This window comes from Triturus cristatus, chromosome 4_2 (genome assembly GCF_964204655.1).
Source record: "Triturus cristatus chromosome 4_2, aTriCri1.1, whole genome shotgun sequence".
NCBI lineage: Eukaryota > Metazoa > Chordata > Amphibia > Caudata > Salamandridae > Triturus > Triturus cristatus.
Window position 1 is genome coordinate 671,756,983 of NC_140586.1, and position 14,788 is coordinate 671,771,770.

A 14,788-nucleotide genomic window follows, 5' to 3' on the forward strand; every position below is an offset into this window, starting at 1 on the left:
GGCCGCTGACAGCTCTTCTTTATTTGTGTTGTTTTAGGAAATCGTGTGTGTATTGGAGAACAGTTTGCTAAAATGGAGTTGTTCCTCTACTTAGCCACCCTTCTACAGAGGTTCAGCTTCAAGGCACCTACAAATGCTAACTTCAATTCTTCAAAGTGCAAAAGGGGACTCCCAAACTATCCACTTCCTTACAAGATTTGTGCCGTTTCTCGCTGCTAAAAGCCACAAAGAGTTTGTTCAAATCAAACTGTACTTTGTAGTATTGCACAGTGAATCCCAGTGTAGAGTCTCAGGGTTTATCATAAATGGAGCCCTAAAGGCATATATTCTTTTAACACACTAAAAGTAATCATGACTTCATTGTGGCTAGAGAGCTGTGGACAGTTTTAGTCGAGGCTATATTACTAATGTTTATGTTATAAATTAAGATCTAAGATAACAGAATATTCATTAAAAATAACATGAGAAACACTTTGACTTTTGTTCACCTGGAAAATGTTGACTGTATCATGATATATTAAAAAAAATTGAATGCTAAATAATGTGTTCTCAGACACAGTCGATTAGTTTTTGTATCAACTCAGGCAAATTTGGAAATAATTGAATAAAATATAAGTAAGTATAGGCAACACATTCTCCATGGGGGTAATTTTTTAAAGCACTTGTGAACCAATGAAGTATACTGGTGCTACATACTGCAACAATAGATAAAGCAATGTTTAGCAGTAAGTGAAAGTGGAGAGAAGGTAGGGGGAACTAAAAGCATGGGTATGGTTTATGTCAGGTAAGCTCAAAATTGGAGGGCATTTTGTTGTTGTTTGATCACCAAAAGTGACCAAGTGGTCCCTATGATCTGCTGGAAGAGAGTTCAAAAAGAGGTTGCTGCTCCTGCAAGGATTGATTCTGGCCCTTCTGAATCTAGGTGGTGCAAATAAATGGGTGCACTTCTAGGTCATCCTGAGAAGCTGAGCAGGTCAGCTCAGTAAGGTGACATATAGAGGTGAAGGGCTTTGTTGATTAGCCATTCCAGGTTAAATTATGAAAAGAACGGAGACATCTCTCTAAGCAATCATTCAATCTCTTTATTGTTTTCAGCAATATTCATAACAAATACCTGTATACAATAAAAACAATGTAAATATCAATGGGGAGGGAATGAGAAGCAGTGATCCATCCAGCTTCCAATGGTAATGCAAAAAATCAAGTTCTGGGAGAATGGATCACTTGTCCTGTGCTATCAGGGTCTAGGATCTTAGGAGTCTGTATAAGAAAACCCTCATATGAGTACACAGGTCGGTGGCGGTGTATCTTGATTCTCCGCCTTCGTGTACTTTCACAGCATCTTCATTAGGTTTCTTTTTGTTAGTATGCTGTCCTCCACCTGGAGGTAGACCAACTGATATTACAGTAGCGTCCAAGTATCAAAAAAGGAGAGGGATGTGCAAAGTGCTCAAAAGTGGTGAGGTTAAAATTCCCTACTCAACTCTAAAAGCTACAAAAGAATTTTAATGAGAACAAGAGTGGAGTGGGAAATTAAAATGAAAGTGATGTAGTTATAGACAGAGTTAATAGTCTATTACATCAGTGGCTAAGGTCTGTGAATAAGGTCGACATGTTTCAGCCTTCTCGTGTATTCTTGAGGCTTTCGTCAGGACCAAAAAGTGAAAAGGGGGCCCGTTCTGCCGCCTTTTGGTGTGTGATCAAGTAATCACAATTATGTTGTTTCTTTCGAAGAGTTGTTGGCTCTTGCTCAATGTCTTGTATGAGCTTCCTCGGGACTTCAGAGATCAAGAAACCTGTTCCGGTTCTTCATCACGCACTGCTTGTGCTGACTCTGATCGCCGTGTCCCGGTTCACACTTTGCACATCCCTCTCCTTTTTTGATACTTGGACGCTACTGTAATATCAGTTGGTCTACCTCCAGGTGGAGGACAGCATACTAACAAAAAGAAACCCAATGAAGATGCTGTGAAAGTACACGAAGGCGGAGAATCAAGATACACCGCCACCGACCTGTGTACTCATATGAGGGTTTTCTTATACAGACTCCTAAGATCCTAGACCCTGATAGCACAGGACAAGTGATCCATTCTCCCAGAACTTGATTTTTTACAATAAAAACAAAACAATAAAAAATAATGAGAATCCATCAAAAAAGAAGATAGGAAATACAAAGTTAAAATGACCAACTACATGAGGAGCCTATAAAAAGTAAAAACACAAATGCAATTACATAAAAAGCAGTTCATAGCAGCAAGATGAGACAAAATATTATTGACAGCACCTGGCATAACAAGGCTAATCATAGGCCTCAGGTCTAATTTAGTCATCTCATCAGAACCAGGCAGCCCATAAATAACGTACTAATATCTCATAATGTTGGCATAACATCTGTTCTAAGACTAATTGCGAGTGCATTGTTGCAAGTTGAAATCTAGAATAGGGTAAAAAGGGACAACAGTCACTTACGGCGCAGGTATCTAGTTTTAGTACAAAATAATTTAAAAATTGCAGCAGAGTTTTGTGCCCCCCAAACTCACAGTCACAGAGTTTACTAACAAGTGCATTTGATAGGAATTTAGACATATATACTTTAGTAGCAAAGACTTCCCCAAACAAAATTAAGATATAAAATGCAGCTTGCCTCCAGAAAACCGCAATAACCTAGGGCTCTATCTCTGGTCCTGCTATGCATTTAATTGACAAATAGCATTGCCAATGTATGCTTTCATCTTGTGCTCATGAACGTCGGCCTTAACTTTAAAAATAGCAATGGAGGTTACAGTGATTGGGTAAGTCCAAAAATAGCTAACCCCAGTTCATTCAAAGTCTATTGAACATAAAGTGCTCATGTGTTGTTAGAAAATGTTTTGGGCTCTACTATTTCAACTTGCGCCTCCAGGTAGGACTGTCCATGATGATTTATATTCAGACGCAAAATATAGCGCAGCAGCAAGTGCAATAGTGACCGATATTGCGCGAATTCCAGGCTCCAAATATTATGGGCTTAGCGGGGTGCCTACCCCAAGCTTCAGCAAGGATCCTAAGAAGTTATTTTCTACTACTTGGAGCCAGCTACAACAGCTGTACCATCCTAATTCAGCTCCATCTATAGCAGATGCCACCGCTTCTGTTTGTGAACATCTAGAACATACTCAAAGGGAGACTCCCGATTATGTTTTTAATCCGAAGACAGGAATGTGATGTATGTGTCATAGTAAACGCAACCTTAGCAATTTGACTGTTTCAATTCAGTTTGTAGTTGAAACGAATACCCAAGTAATCATAAAGTGTAACAGATTCCTCATAATGGACACCAACTATTGGGGAGCTCTGAACAGGAAGGGACGGGTATAGCTATAACTTTTGTTTTTGACAGATTAATTCGGAGGTGCATCATCAGCTACATAATTTTGGTACAGCAGGATTCCTCTTCTCTATGCAATCATGGACATCATTCATAAAAAGAGTAAACAAAAAGGGTGCAGGCACACATTCCTGACAAATACCACCGTGCCACAACAAAGAAGACCTGATATAAAAAAGAACAGCAATAGTAACTACATCTGAGCAATGGGGAGCTAGTTTTTAAAACTAAAGTACTAATTTGACAAAATCTTAAATTCAGCAGGAGTTCAGTCAGAGTCAAGGGTGGACAAGGTTAACTGTTTATGCAATACAAGGCCTGAATGATGATGTTGACAAAGATGTTCTTCAATAGCTAATACACGGATCACTTTTATACATGGGTTGGCAAAAAGAAATGGGGCCACCTGGGCTAATACTCAAGTAGTAGAAGATCCCACAGTGAGTTGGTGTCACTTCCACCACATCCGCCCCACCAAGTGTGTGATCTATTTACGGTGTAAATTAAGTCACGCCTCAATAAATCACACATCCCGGGGAAAGTGGGTTAGGGGTTTAAGGAATGGATGTGAAAGGGGATCTGGGAAAGGTGTGACAAAGACAAACATTACAGAACAACACAATGTTTATCGGAATGATGATCAGCACATCATCAATCTGTTGTGGAAGGAAATGAAGGAATGAGTATGACACAGTTCAGTTAAATACATTGAAAACAGAAACAGTCCTTCAGCCCCAGAGACCCAAATTATGTATATATCTAAATGTTCTGCCATCCCAGGCTTGAAAAATAGCTTACAAATTATGGAGGAGCCAGGTAAACCAACACAGTTCTAAAAAATGATTCTCAAAAGTCAAATTATACTGTATTGCTAAATTGGGTGGTGCATCTGCATTCTTCTCGGATTGTCTGTCAATCTTGGATGCCTGGCTAAAGCGGTTTGTAAGGTAAGTGTTATGGAGCATTTGCCTTTTTGTACAGGAGAAGAGAAGGCCTGCAGATTGTAAAACAGAGAGGATATTGTAGACTCAAGGAGAAGAACAGAACAGAAGCTAAGTGTACCAAGAATATTCAGAGAGGCAGAGCAAGAACATAGCCAGCTGCAATAAATCATTTTATCACTTGTGTGTGATCATTTAACTGAGAAGTGAGAGCAAATTAAGCTAATCACAGACAAGTGGCTGCATGTACCAGGCTGATGAATCTCATAACTTTCATCATAGCATTTAGCCAAGTGCATGCATAATCTCATGACATCACTTGTCTGGCTCCAGTTATTTACAATAACAGGCCCCCCATCCGACCTGACCACATAATAGAGGAGTTTCAAATTAGAGCCAGCATGTACACTCAGCATCATTGCATTTCCCAAATTAACGCATCTCTCGTCAGTAGGCCTCTTAGACTGATCATCATGTTGGTTACCCTGACGTTGATAACGTCATTCTTCTGGCTGTTGTTGCGGTACCCCGCCTTGAGTCCTTCCATTTTCCTGCTGTCTCTGAGTAACAATGAATCTGTCCAACTCCGTTCCAACTCCTGACCCAAATGAGAGAGATCAACTGTACACTGCTGTTGATGAGCAGGACAAAACACACTGAGTAATATTTTTTGTGTAGATTTGTTTTTGGTATTAAAAGGTCTAGAAAGGTGTTTGAAGATTAAATTGTGAACCAGTTACCAAAACAAAAAAAACACCAGAGTGGACATGGCATGCAAATCTCGCTACATGTGAAAGGGGACGGACCAATTACCTTCAGGAAAAATGTCACTCATCATGACACAAACATTTGCAAATCATCACAATGAATCTATTGCAAATTATAGTTGGACACCCTCCCTCACTGTATACCATCACATGAATCCTCATCACTCACAATCATTTATTGGTGCAATATATACCTGCATTGTGGTACACAATCGTTGATCCTCTTTGATGCATGCAACGCTCATTGGAGCAGTTGATGTGAATCAAATGTTCTGGGGCGGTCCTGCTAGGGTATGAAAAAAGGATAAGCAGGGGAAATAAGGGAAGGCTTCTTCACTGCAGAGTGGTCCAACTCCAACCTGGCAATACATGTGCCTAAAATGGGGCAGATTCATAAGTCAGTCACACACAAATAAAATAAATATTATAATGTTCCCCTAGATATATATCTTTTTTTTTTTTTGCAAATCGATTTGGTAATAAAAGCTCTATAGTGGCCTACTCAGTCAGGGAAGTAGAGTTTGTCCTCAAACTCAGGTGGTTCGCCCAGAAGTTGTTCAGCTAACACACTCTGATCTGAGCCTGACCAATCACCCTCATCCTCCTGCTGTGGTGTTTCAGGAGCGGTGTAATTCGGGTATATAAAATGTTGGTTCATTTTAATCATGGACAATCTCCCCATATTTTGAGGCGATAGACTGGTCCTTCTTACTGTGACAACTGTGCTAGCTGCACTGAACACACGATTAGCAGACACACTAGCTATCGGACAGGCCAGATACTTTATTGCCAGCCTGCTGAGCTGTGGACATTGGCTCATCTTTCACATACCAATACACCAAAGAATGTTGATCCACATAGACCTCTCTTGGGTCATGCAGATGCACATTGAACATACTCTCAATGGTCATTGGTGCTACCACTTGTTCAGCCTGTTCTGTCTTTGCCTCTGCAGTGGACTTAAGCCCTACCATTTGATACCAAGCATATGCAGAGGTTGGGGCGTGGCTTGGCTGCAGAGCGGAATGGCTGCCTGAACGCGCAGCTCCGCCGATCGAGTGAATTCATCCGTTATTTATCGGCCTTGCAGGTGCTGGAGCTCGGCCCTTTTGACCCCGATCAAGAGCGCTTGGTGGCTGCCTTTCCCGACGGAGTGCCTGGGCCCGAGACTGGAGCGGCGGCGGAGATCTGCCGGGAGGCTGGTCGGCGGTGGTGCGGCCTGCGGCACACACGGACGCCGGGCACTTGCGTGAGGCCGGGTCCGTGGTGGCAGCGCGCTGCGGTGTGCGGGGCGCGGAGTCGGCCCAATGCTGGGGGCGCTGTCTCCTTGGCTCGCACCCCCCCGCTGGCGGAGTGGTGATACGGCTCAGGCACAAGTATAGTGCTGGGATTCTGCCTGCTGTGACACGGGGAGGTGTACCTGTGACCCCCGACCGTTGCGGACCCGTGGACCTCCAGAAGGCGGAGTGGCTGGACCCCGGGTCGGCGCCCTGAGCGGGTTGTTGCCGTGCCCGGCCCGGAGCGACGTGGATTTGCCGCATACCTGCAGGGTGTCCGCTCTCCGAGGTTGTGTCTAAAAAATACGACATATTGCCCGCGACGAGTGGGAGCCTTGCGACGAAGGCCTGGAGGAGGCGGTGGACTGCGGGGCCTGCCTGCTCCCCTACGCAGGAGCTGGTCAAGACGCGCGCTGATTCTGAGGCCCCGATCGATGCGGTGACTCCGCTGGTTAAGCCAGAGGTTGGACGGAGCTGGCGTCCGAGGCGGCTGGCGGAGACTGGCTATCGCTTGGACCGTTGGATGCCCGCGCTGGAGCGCTGCTGTGAGCGGGTGAGTGAACCGCGTGGGACTGCCCGTTAGGACTGCGTGGGCTGGACGAGGGGCGACCCGAGCCTGTAGGTGCGCCCCGTGGCTGTCCCATCTTGTCTGACCTGGTTCCCTATCTAGCGGGGGCAGTGACTCTCTGATCTGCTGAGTGGGCCTGCCCGACCTATTCTCTGCTGCAGGTGCATGGTGCGAGGTGCCCGGTGAGGTGAAGAAGCTTGGGGCCTAGTAGTGCTTATCCGCTGGCTGAGCGGGGCGGCGGTCATGGGCAAACCAGATACGCGCCAACCGAAAATCACGTTCGACAAGGCAAAGCAAAAGGCCTCGGACCAAGACCATAGAGACGCTGAAGCGGCGCACCCGGAGAAGTGTGGCCCACCTGAGGCTGACATCAAATCTATGTTCCAAGAATTGAAGGAGGGCCTGCGGGGCATAGATTGCAAAATGGACGCGCTGGCGGCACGTATGGACGGCATCACAGCACGAATGGACAAGCACGAAAGTAGAGTGGAAGCGCTCGAAACCCGTGTGGCCGACACGGAGGAGGGCCAAACCGATATGGTCAAACAAATGCGCGGCATGGACAAAGTACTGGAGCTAATACAACGGAAGAATGAGGACTTAGAAGCGCGCTCGAGACGCAACAACGTTCGCATCACAGGTGTGGCGGAAACAACAGACATTAATAATATGGAGCAGTACATAGAACAGATGCTGAAAGATCTATTCGGGTCTGGCCTATCCGGGATGTTCCTCGTGGAGAGAGCGCACAGGACACTGGGGCCCAGGCCTAAGCCGGGAACACCGCCCAGGCCAATTATTGCGCGCGTCCTGAATTATAGAGACCGTGACACGGTGTTGCGTATGGCTAGAGACATAGCAGACCTGCAGTACAAGGGCAATCACATCGCCATTTACCCGGATTATACCATGCAGGTGCAGGCAGCTCGCAGAGAATTTATGCCTGCAAAAAAACTCTTCCAACAAACAGGAACGAAATACTCCCTGATTTACCCTGCGAAGCTCCGGGTGCAGGGCCCTGGCAAACCGTCTTTCTTCCTGGACGCGAAAGCGGCGCTTCAATACGCAAAACAACTTACAAAGGAGCAGCATAATCAACCGCCTGCTGAGGGTCAAGATCGTCAGGACAGGCTAAGTGACATTGAGTGAATATATACGTTATCTGTTTGAGGCTCTGTTGTTGGCTTATTAGATGGACCGATTGGGGGCGTATAATTTGTCCGATGTAGACTGTATTCCGCTTCCTGGGCTGTGAGGGTTATGTAAATCACTACAATTCCGGGGTGGAGAGGGTTCTTGAGCCGGTACCCTGAGCCGGCACTCGATCGCCCTGGCATAAGTACAGGGCTAGTTGGCGGCCAACCTGCGCACCTCAGGGGATGATTCCCAATCACTTGCTATTGTTGTTGGGCTTAGTCCTGGGTTTTATGCCATGGCAGGTAGTTTGGGGGGATAATGCACAACCTGATTGGGGGGTTGGAGCGGGCGGGGGGTGGGATCACCGGAGTTTGGGGGGTGGTCATGGGATAGGATTGTTTTGTGGAGTAGAGTCAGAGAAAGGGAATGTTACTAATATACCTGCTGCCAACTTTGCTGTGCTGCACTGTCGAAATCCACGTTGCTTACTGTACTATGATTGCTCACGCGCCGTGTGGCCCGCTGGACTGTTGTGTTCTACTGTGCGCCTCGTCTGGTGGAGGTCGGAGGGCATGTCGTGTGGCTTGGATACACTGTCTGATTATAGCTGTCTCAGGTCCCTGTCAATATGGCAAGCATAAAATGCCTTACCTGGAATGTGAGAGGAATGAATGATAGACACAAGGCTAGGTTGGTGCAGGCCTACTTGCATAGAAAACAAATAGACGTATGCCTTTTGCAAGAGACTCATTTGACGGCCAATGCGGCACAGATGCTGAGACATAACAGATGGGGGGAGATAGTGCATGCATCTTACTCCAACTATTCAAGAGGAGTCGCGATTTTGATAAGGAGGGGTCTCCAGTGGACGACACACGAGGTGCTCAGGGATGCGGGAGGCCGGTATGTGTTGCTTGTGGGAACGCTGTGTGGCATGCGGCTGATACTGGTGAATGTGTATGGCCCTAACGATGATAACCCAGATTTCTTCGGGGAGTTGTGGCATGTGGTACGGGCGCGGGGCCCGGCGGCGATCCTGTGGGGGGGGACTACAATGTTGTGCTTTCAGGCAATATGGATAGGCAGGGCGCTGCGAGAGAACACCACCCTAGGGCATCAGAGATGCTAGGCTGTATTATGCAAGAGACAGGGTTAGTGGACACCTGGCGACTACTGCACCCCGCGGACCGAGCGGGCACCTGTATCACGGCTCACAGAGCCGCCTGGTCCAGGCTGGATTACTGGCTGCTCTCCAGGGACCTGCACTCGTCAGTGCGGTCGGTGTCGCATTTGCCGAGATCATTGTCCGACCATGCCCTGGTGCTCCTTGCGATAGCCACGCCATCCCAATATGTCAAACCATTTAGTTGGAGGTTTCCCTCTCGGGCGCTGCGAGATCAGGTTTTTCAGCAGGGACTGCGCGACAAACTAGAGGAATTTTTTGAGCTTAATGAGGGCACCGTGGATTCGCCGGGTACGCTCTGGGAGGCTTGTAAGGTGGTGACGAGGGGGCACTGCATGTCGCTGAAAACGGGCGTACTGCGTTCGATCCGAGATACACTGAGCAAACTAGAAACTGACCTGGCGCGTCTAGAGTCTGAATTGACACATGCGCCCACAGATAGGGTACGTGCCGAACTGCATTCACAGCTCACTAAATACCAGGAGGAGGCGGACAGGGAAGTCGCGTACCTGTCCAGGGACAGTCGGCCTAGGCGCTATGGCGAGGGGGATCGTGCCGGACGTACACTGGCCTATTTGCTACGCGGGCCGCGTGGGTCGGATCACATACTGGAACTACGGCGTACGGAGGGGGACGTGGTGCGAGAGCCGCAAGACATCCTAGACACGATGACAGACCACTATAGAGAGCTATACACCACGAAGGTGTCGCCAGACGATAAAGTGCTCGACGACTACCTGGATACCATAGCCTTAGCGTGGTTCAGCAATAGTGCCAGACAATACATGGACTTGCCGTTCACGCAAGACGACATAAGGACGACGATTGCCGGTCTCCCACTCTGTAAGGCGCCGGGCCCAGACGGGCTGACGGCAGCCTTCTATAAGGAATATGCGGACATACTGGTCCCGAGGCTTCATGGGGTGTTTGAAGAGGCTGTGGAAAAGGGAGTCCTCCCTCGGTCACTGCGGGAAGCATTGATCATTACGCTGCTTAAACCTGGCAAAGACCCCAGTCACCCGGACTCCTATCGCCCACTGTCGCTCATAAACTTGGATGCCAAAATCAATGCTAAACTGCTTTCTGACCGCTTAAAATACATGCTGCCACAAATAGCGCTATCAGATCAATCGGGATTTATAATTGGACGTTCCACTTCCCATAACCTAAGAGTGCTGTTTGGGCTCCTGCATTACTTGGATCCTAGAGTCCCGGCCGCTGCGGCACTGTTGGATGCGACGAAGGCATTCGACTCGCTGGAATGGAAGTTTTTACGGACATTATTTACCCGGATGGGGTTTAGTCCGCTCTTTGCCAGGAGGATAGGCGTATTGTATAATGACCCATCGGCTAGGGTGCGGGTGAATGGCCAGACGTCTGCCCCGATCTCCATAACCAGAGGGACCCGGCAGGGATGCCCACTGTCGCCGTTATTATTTGCGATTGCGACGGAACCGCTGGCGGCCCGCATGAGACAACACCATACTGGGCGTAGCATAGGTTTTACGTCGCGTGGCCTGCTGGTCTCTATGTATGCCGACGATATCACAATATATATGATGAACCCGTCGGAAAATTTTGACCCGTTAATGAGAGAGGTGACACGATATAGTGGACTCACTGGCATAGATATCAACTGGTCGAAGTCGGCAATGCTCCCACTAACGGACGGCTCGCAGAAGTGCCACACGGAGTTCCCGATCGCTTGGGTTACGGACGAGGTCAAATACTTGGGTATATGGATGAGCCGCTCCACTCATGAAATATTACTGGCTAACTTCGGTGTGGCTATGGAATGGTTGGAGAGTAAAGTGCAGAGGTGGAGGGCGTTGCCGCTGTCTCTGACGGGCCGCATAGCCATCGCGAAAATGGTCGTGGCGCCTAAATTCCTCTACCTGTTCGCCAACGTCCCCGTAACATTGACGAAGGCATTCTTTCGGCGACTCCGCTCAGCGCTGATTGATCTGGTGTGGGCGGGTAGACAACCCAGGGTGGCCTGGAACCTTCTTACACTCCCATTCCAGCAGGGAGGTCACGCTGCCCCAGACCTCGAATTGTATGCGTACAGTGCGCAGGCCCAATACTTACACTATTGGCATCATCCGATACCTTACCTGCCCCACGTGGCAATAGAAACAGATGTGGCGGCTCCTTGTCCCCTGCGGACAGCGGTATACCAAAAATATAAGCGGCAGCGGGAAGACATTGACACCGTAGAAATGATGCGCTGGGCCTGGTCAAACATCGCGAAGCGAGCGGGCATGATGGACCTGTATGCTCCAAGTATGCCCCTGGAGGCCAACCCCCTGCTGGGCCCGCTTACGGACACGGCGGTTGCACGCCGTGCCCATGCCTGTGGCCTGAAGGTGGCGGGGGATTTGTATCCGGACGACACCTTTCTCGCGCTGCCGGCCCTGACGGCAGCGCCTGAGCCGACGGCCTCGGAGCTCCTCTTGTACTATCAATTGCGATCGGCTTGCAAACACAGATACCCCATGTTCCCTAAGGCTCCGCCGACGTTGGCAGCTCTGGAAAATATTCTATCGAACTCTTCCCCGTGCAAATTGATAATACGCATATACAGGACCACACAAATCACGGCGCCTGTCGCACACATTGATTCCAGAACCTTGTGGGAAGAAGACGCAGGCATAAGTATCACAGAAAAGCAGTGGGAATTCTGCTGCACCCAACTCGAACACCTGTCGCCTAATTACAGACTGCGACTGATACACTTCAATTACCTGCACAGGACCTACCGCACACCCATACAAATGTTTAGGATGGGTCTTCGGGCCGACACGACGTGTTGGAGATGTGGCGAGAGCGAGGCCACGTTCTTCCACCTTGTCTGGTTGTGCGGACCGATACGCAAATACTGGGACAGAGTTTTCAACATTATTGGGTGGATAGTAGGAGCGGCGTTGGTGCTGGACCCGCTTGTTGCCCTCCTGGGATTCGTGCTGGGGGTGCCTAGGACGTCGCGTAAGCTTGTTGCTCTCTTGTTATTGCTTGCCAAGCGCCAAATAGCGATCCACTGGAAGAAGAGGGCCCCCCCGAGGGTGTCTGGCTGGATGGGCTCTGCGACATACTGCAGGGAGCAACTGACAGCCTATTGGGACCAAATGCCGCAGCGGTCCAGACCAGTAGATGTGTGGCAGCCGTTGGTGGAATGGTTGGCAGGGACGGCAGTTGAGGAGGAGGACTGAGTCACTTGGGTGGACGGCTGTTGAGTGGCTCGTGACTGCATGGGTCGTATTGTGTGACGCGCGGGTGGTGATGGTGCCGGCCTGGTCCGAGCGCCCCTTCTGGCTGCTGATGTGTATGGTGGGGATGAGAGACGTACTGATTGGGAGACTTGGATGGTGCGGGATCGCACGGTGGAGGGCAGCTGAGAAATTCCACCCTCCTGTTGGAGGGTTCCTCCCTGACTCTGGTTTACAGTTGGTATTGTATTCTTGTTCATATAAAATTATGTTCTTATGCCTTCTACAAATGTACACCGTGGATACGATTGTGCGATTTACTGCACCGAACCCATGCTGCCTGCCCCCGGGTTGTTGGCTGATTAGCAGTGTACGCTTTATTGAGAAAATAAAGGTTTTTGAAACATCAAAAAAAAAAGCATATGCAGAGGTTGCAGGCGCTTTTTGTGTTCCTGTTGATTTTGTTGCCACCGGTGTTCTTGCTGCTGGTGTTGGTTGCTTTGAGACAACAGGACTGCCTTGTCTGGAAGTTGAAGGCTGCACCCATGAACTACTTTCCCTGAGTGGAACTCCATGTTCCAGCGGTTCTTCTTCAAGGACTCTTGCTCACTCAATAGTCCACTCCTTGTTTTCCGAAACTAACCCTCCTGAACAAAAACGTGAAAGTGTCCAGTATTGTTTTGTAATGTGGATTCAAAATTGTGGCACAGATGTACTCTTTGGATTACACAATGTCTTTTTGGAGTCTCGGATTCTCAGTCAAGCGAAGGATTAAGCTCTGAGTCAAGATATACACATCTTTGTATTCATCACCCACAGCTGTGAAACTGTCAGGCACATTTTTTAACTGCTTCTTTAGCAGATCCAACAATGGGATAGCTTGGCCCATCGTACTGTCCTTCTTGCTGACTTCCCGTGTGAACACATCAAAAGGAAGTAGCATTGCAGCCAGGTATTTTACTAGTTTTCATTTGTCCATCCCAATGATCATACTTTAAGTTACATCCCCTCCTCTTTGCATGACATACGCATTGATCAGTTTGTACTGTTCAAACAGATGTTGTAACATGTAATAGGTTGAGTTCCAACGTGTTGGCACCTCCTGTGTAAGACCATTAACTTGGACTCTATTGCATGCTGAATGATACTCAACTGCTTCCAGGCTTTAAAAGAATGGATAAAATAGGTGCAGATTTGTCTGCAGATGGTCAGTAAGCAGCTGACTAAGTCTTCTTTTTTGAGAAAGTCCTGCACAATTATCTTGATGCAATGTGCCAAACACAGGACCCGGAAATAGCGACCAACTGCCATCGCCTTAACTATATTACTGCCATTATCCATGGCAACAAATCCAATTCTGAGGCCTCTGAGTCGCAGCCATTCAAACACCTTGCTGTTAATGTCCTCCAAGATGATTTCTCCATGGCGAACATGGCTACTGTTGCATGCCACCAAATACCCTTAAAAGTTTCTTCAGTGCTGAGACCTGTAGATAGCTGTTGCCTAACCCCCACAAAAGAGAGCCAGTGAGCAGTGGCTTCACAACTGGTCAACATGTCTGTCATCAGGTGGATATTATGAACAGCACTTTGCCGCAAAGCTTTTTCAGCCAATTCCAGCGCATTGTGATGAAGTGCGGGAACAGCCACTCTGGCAAAGTATGTCCTGCCGGGAACTTTCAGTTTTGGGCAGATGGCTGACACAAACTCTAAAAAACCCACTCCTTCTACAAAAAAGAAAATTAGGAGGTCCAACGTGAACATTTCAGCCAGTTTCCCATTGTAAAAACGTTCCACTGGGTGGTTGCAGTCAACGGGTCCCTCCTGTCTAAATATGCTTGTAATACTAGCCTGGATTTTTGGGTTGGTGATGCTACTGATGCAGGCAACCTCTTCTGGAGAGGACCAGGAGGTGGCAGCCTCAATGATTGTCTTGTGGTAGTCACTACTGTGTGCTGTGTTGTCTCCATCTGACTCTTGTACCATTGCGAGGTTGCTGATGAGACAGGTGATCCTGGTTCGCTGCTGGGGTCCGGGCTGCTTTGCATAAAGATGTCTCTCTGTTCTTCCTCATCACCACCTACAACTCCCACTCTAATGGGAGGCTCCGGAGCCGATACTCCTTCCACTTCACCTTGACCACCACCACGTGCAGAAAGTTTATTAAGGTGTTTGATGCTTTTTTAAATGGCGTGTTTGGCCTCCAGCACCATAGTTTGTACCAAGCTTACCTCGAAGAACTCTAGCATTGCAAATGGAGCATATTGCAATGTTGACCTGCTTGCTAACCATAACGATGTCCCAAACTGGGGAAGTGTACATTTTCTGTAAGCCAATGGTGCC

At 48.1% G+C, this 14,788-nt stretch overlaps 1 protein-coding gene across 2 annotated transcripts in view; it reads left to right on the forward strand.

Moving 5' to 3' along the window:
* Positions 1–474, forward strand: part of LOC146834881 (cytochrome P450 2J2-like) — a 377,005-nt gene extending 376,531 nt beyond the window's left edge. For both annotated transcript variants that reach the window (XM_085602481.1, XM_085602480.1), the window contains one exon: positions 38–474. In XM_085602481.1, coding sequence (XP_085458607.1) covers positions 38–219 — 182 coding nt within the window. In that variant the 3' untranslated portion in view covers positions 220–474. The remainder of the gene's footprint in view (positions 1–37) is intronic.
* The last annotated feature ends 14,314 nt before the right edge of the window (positions 475–14,788 follow it).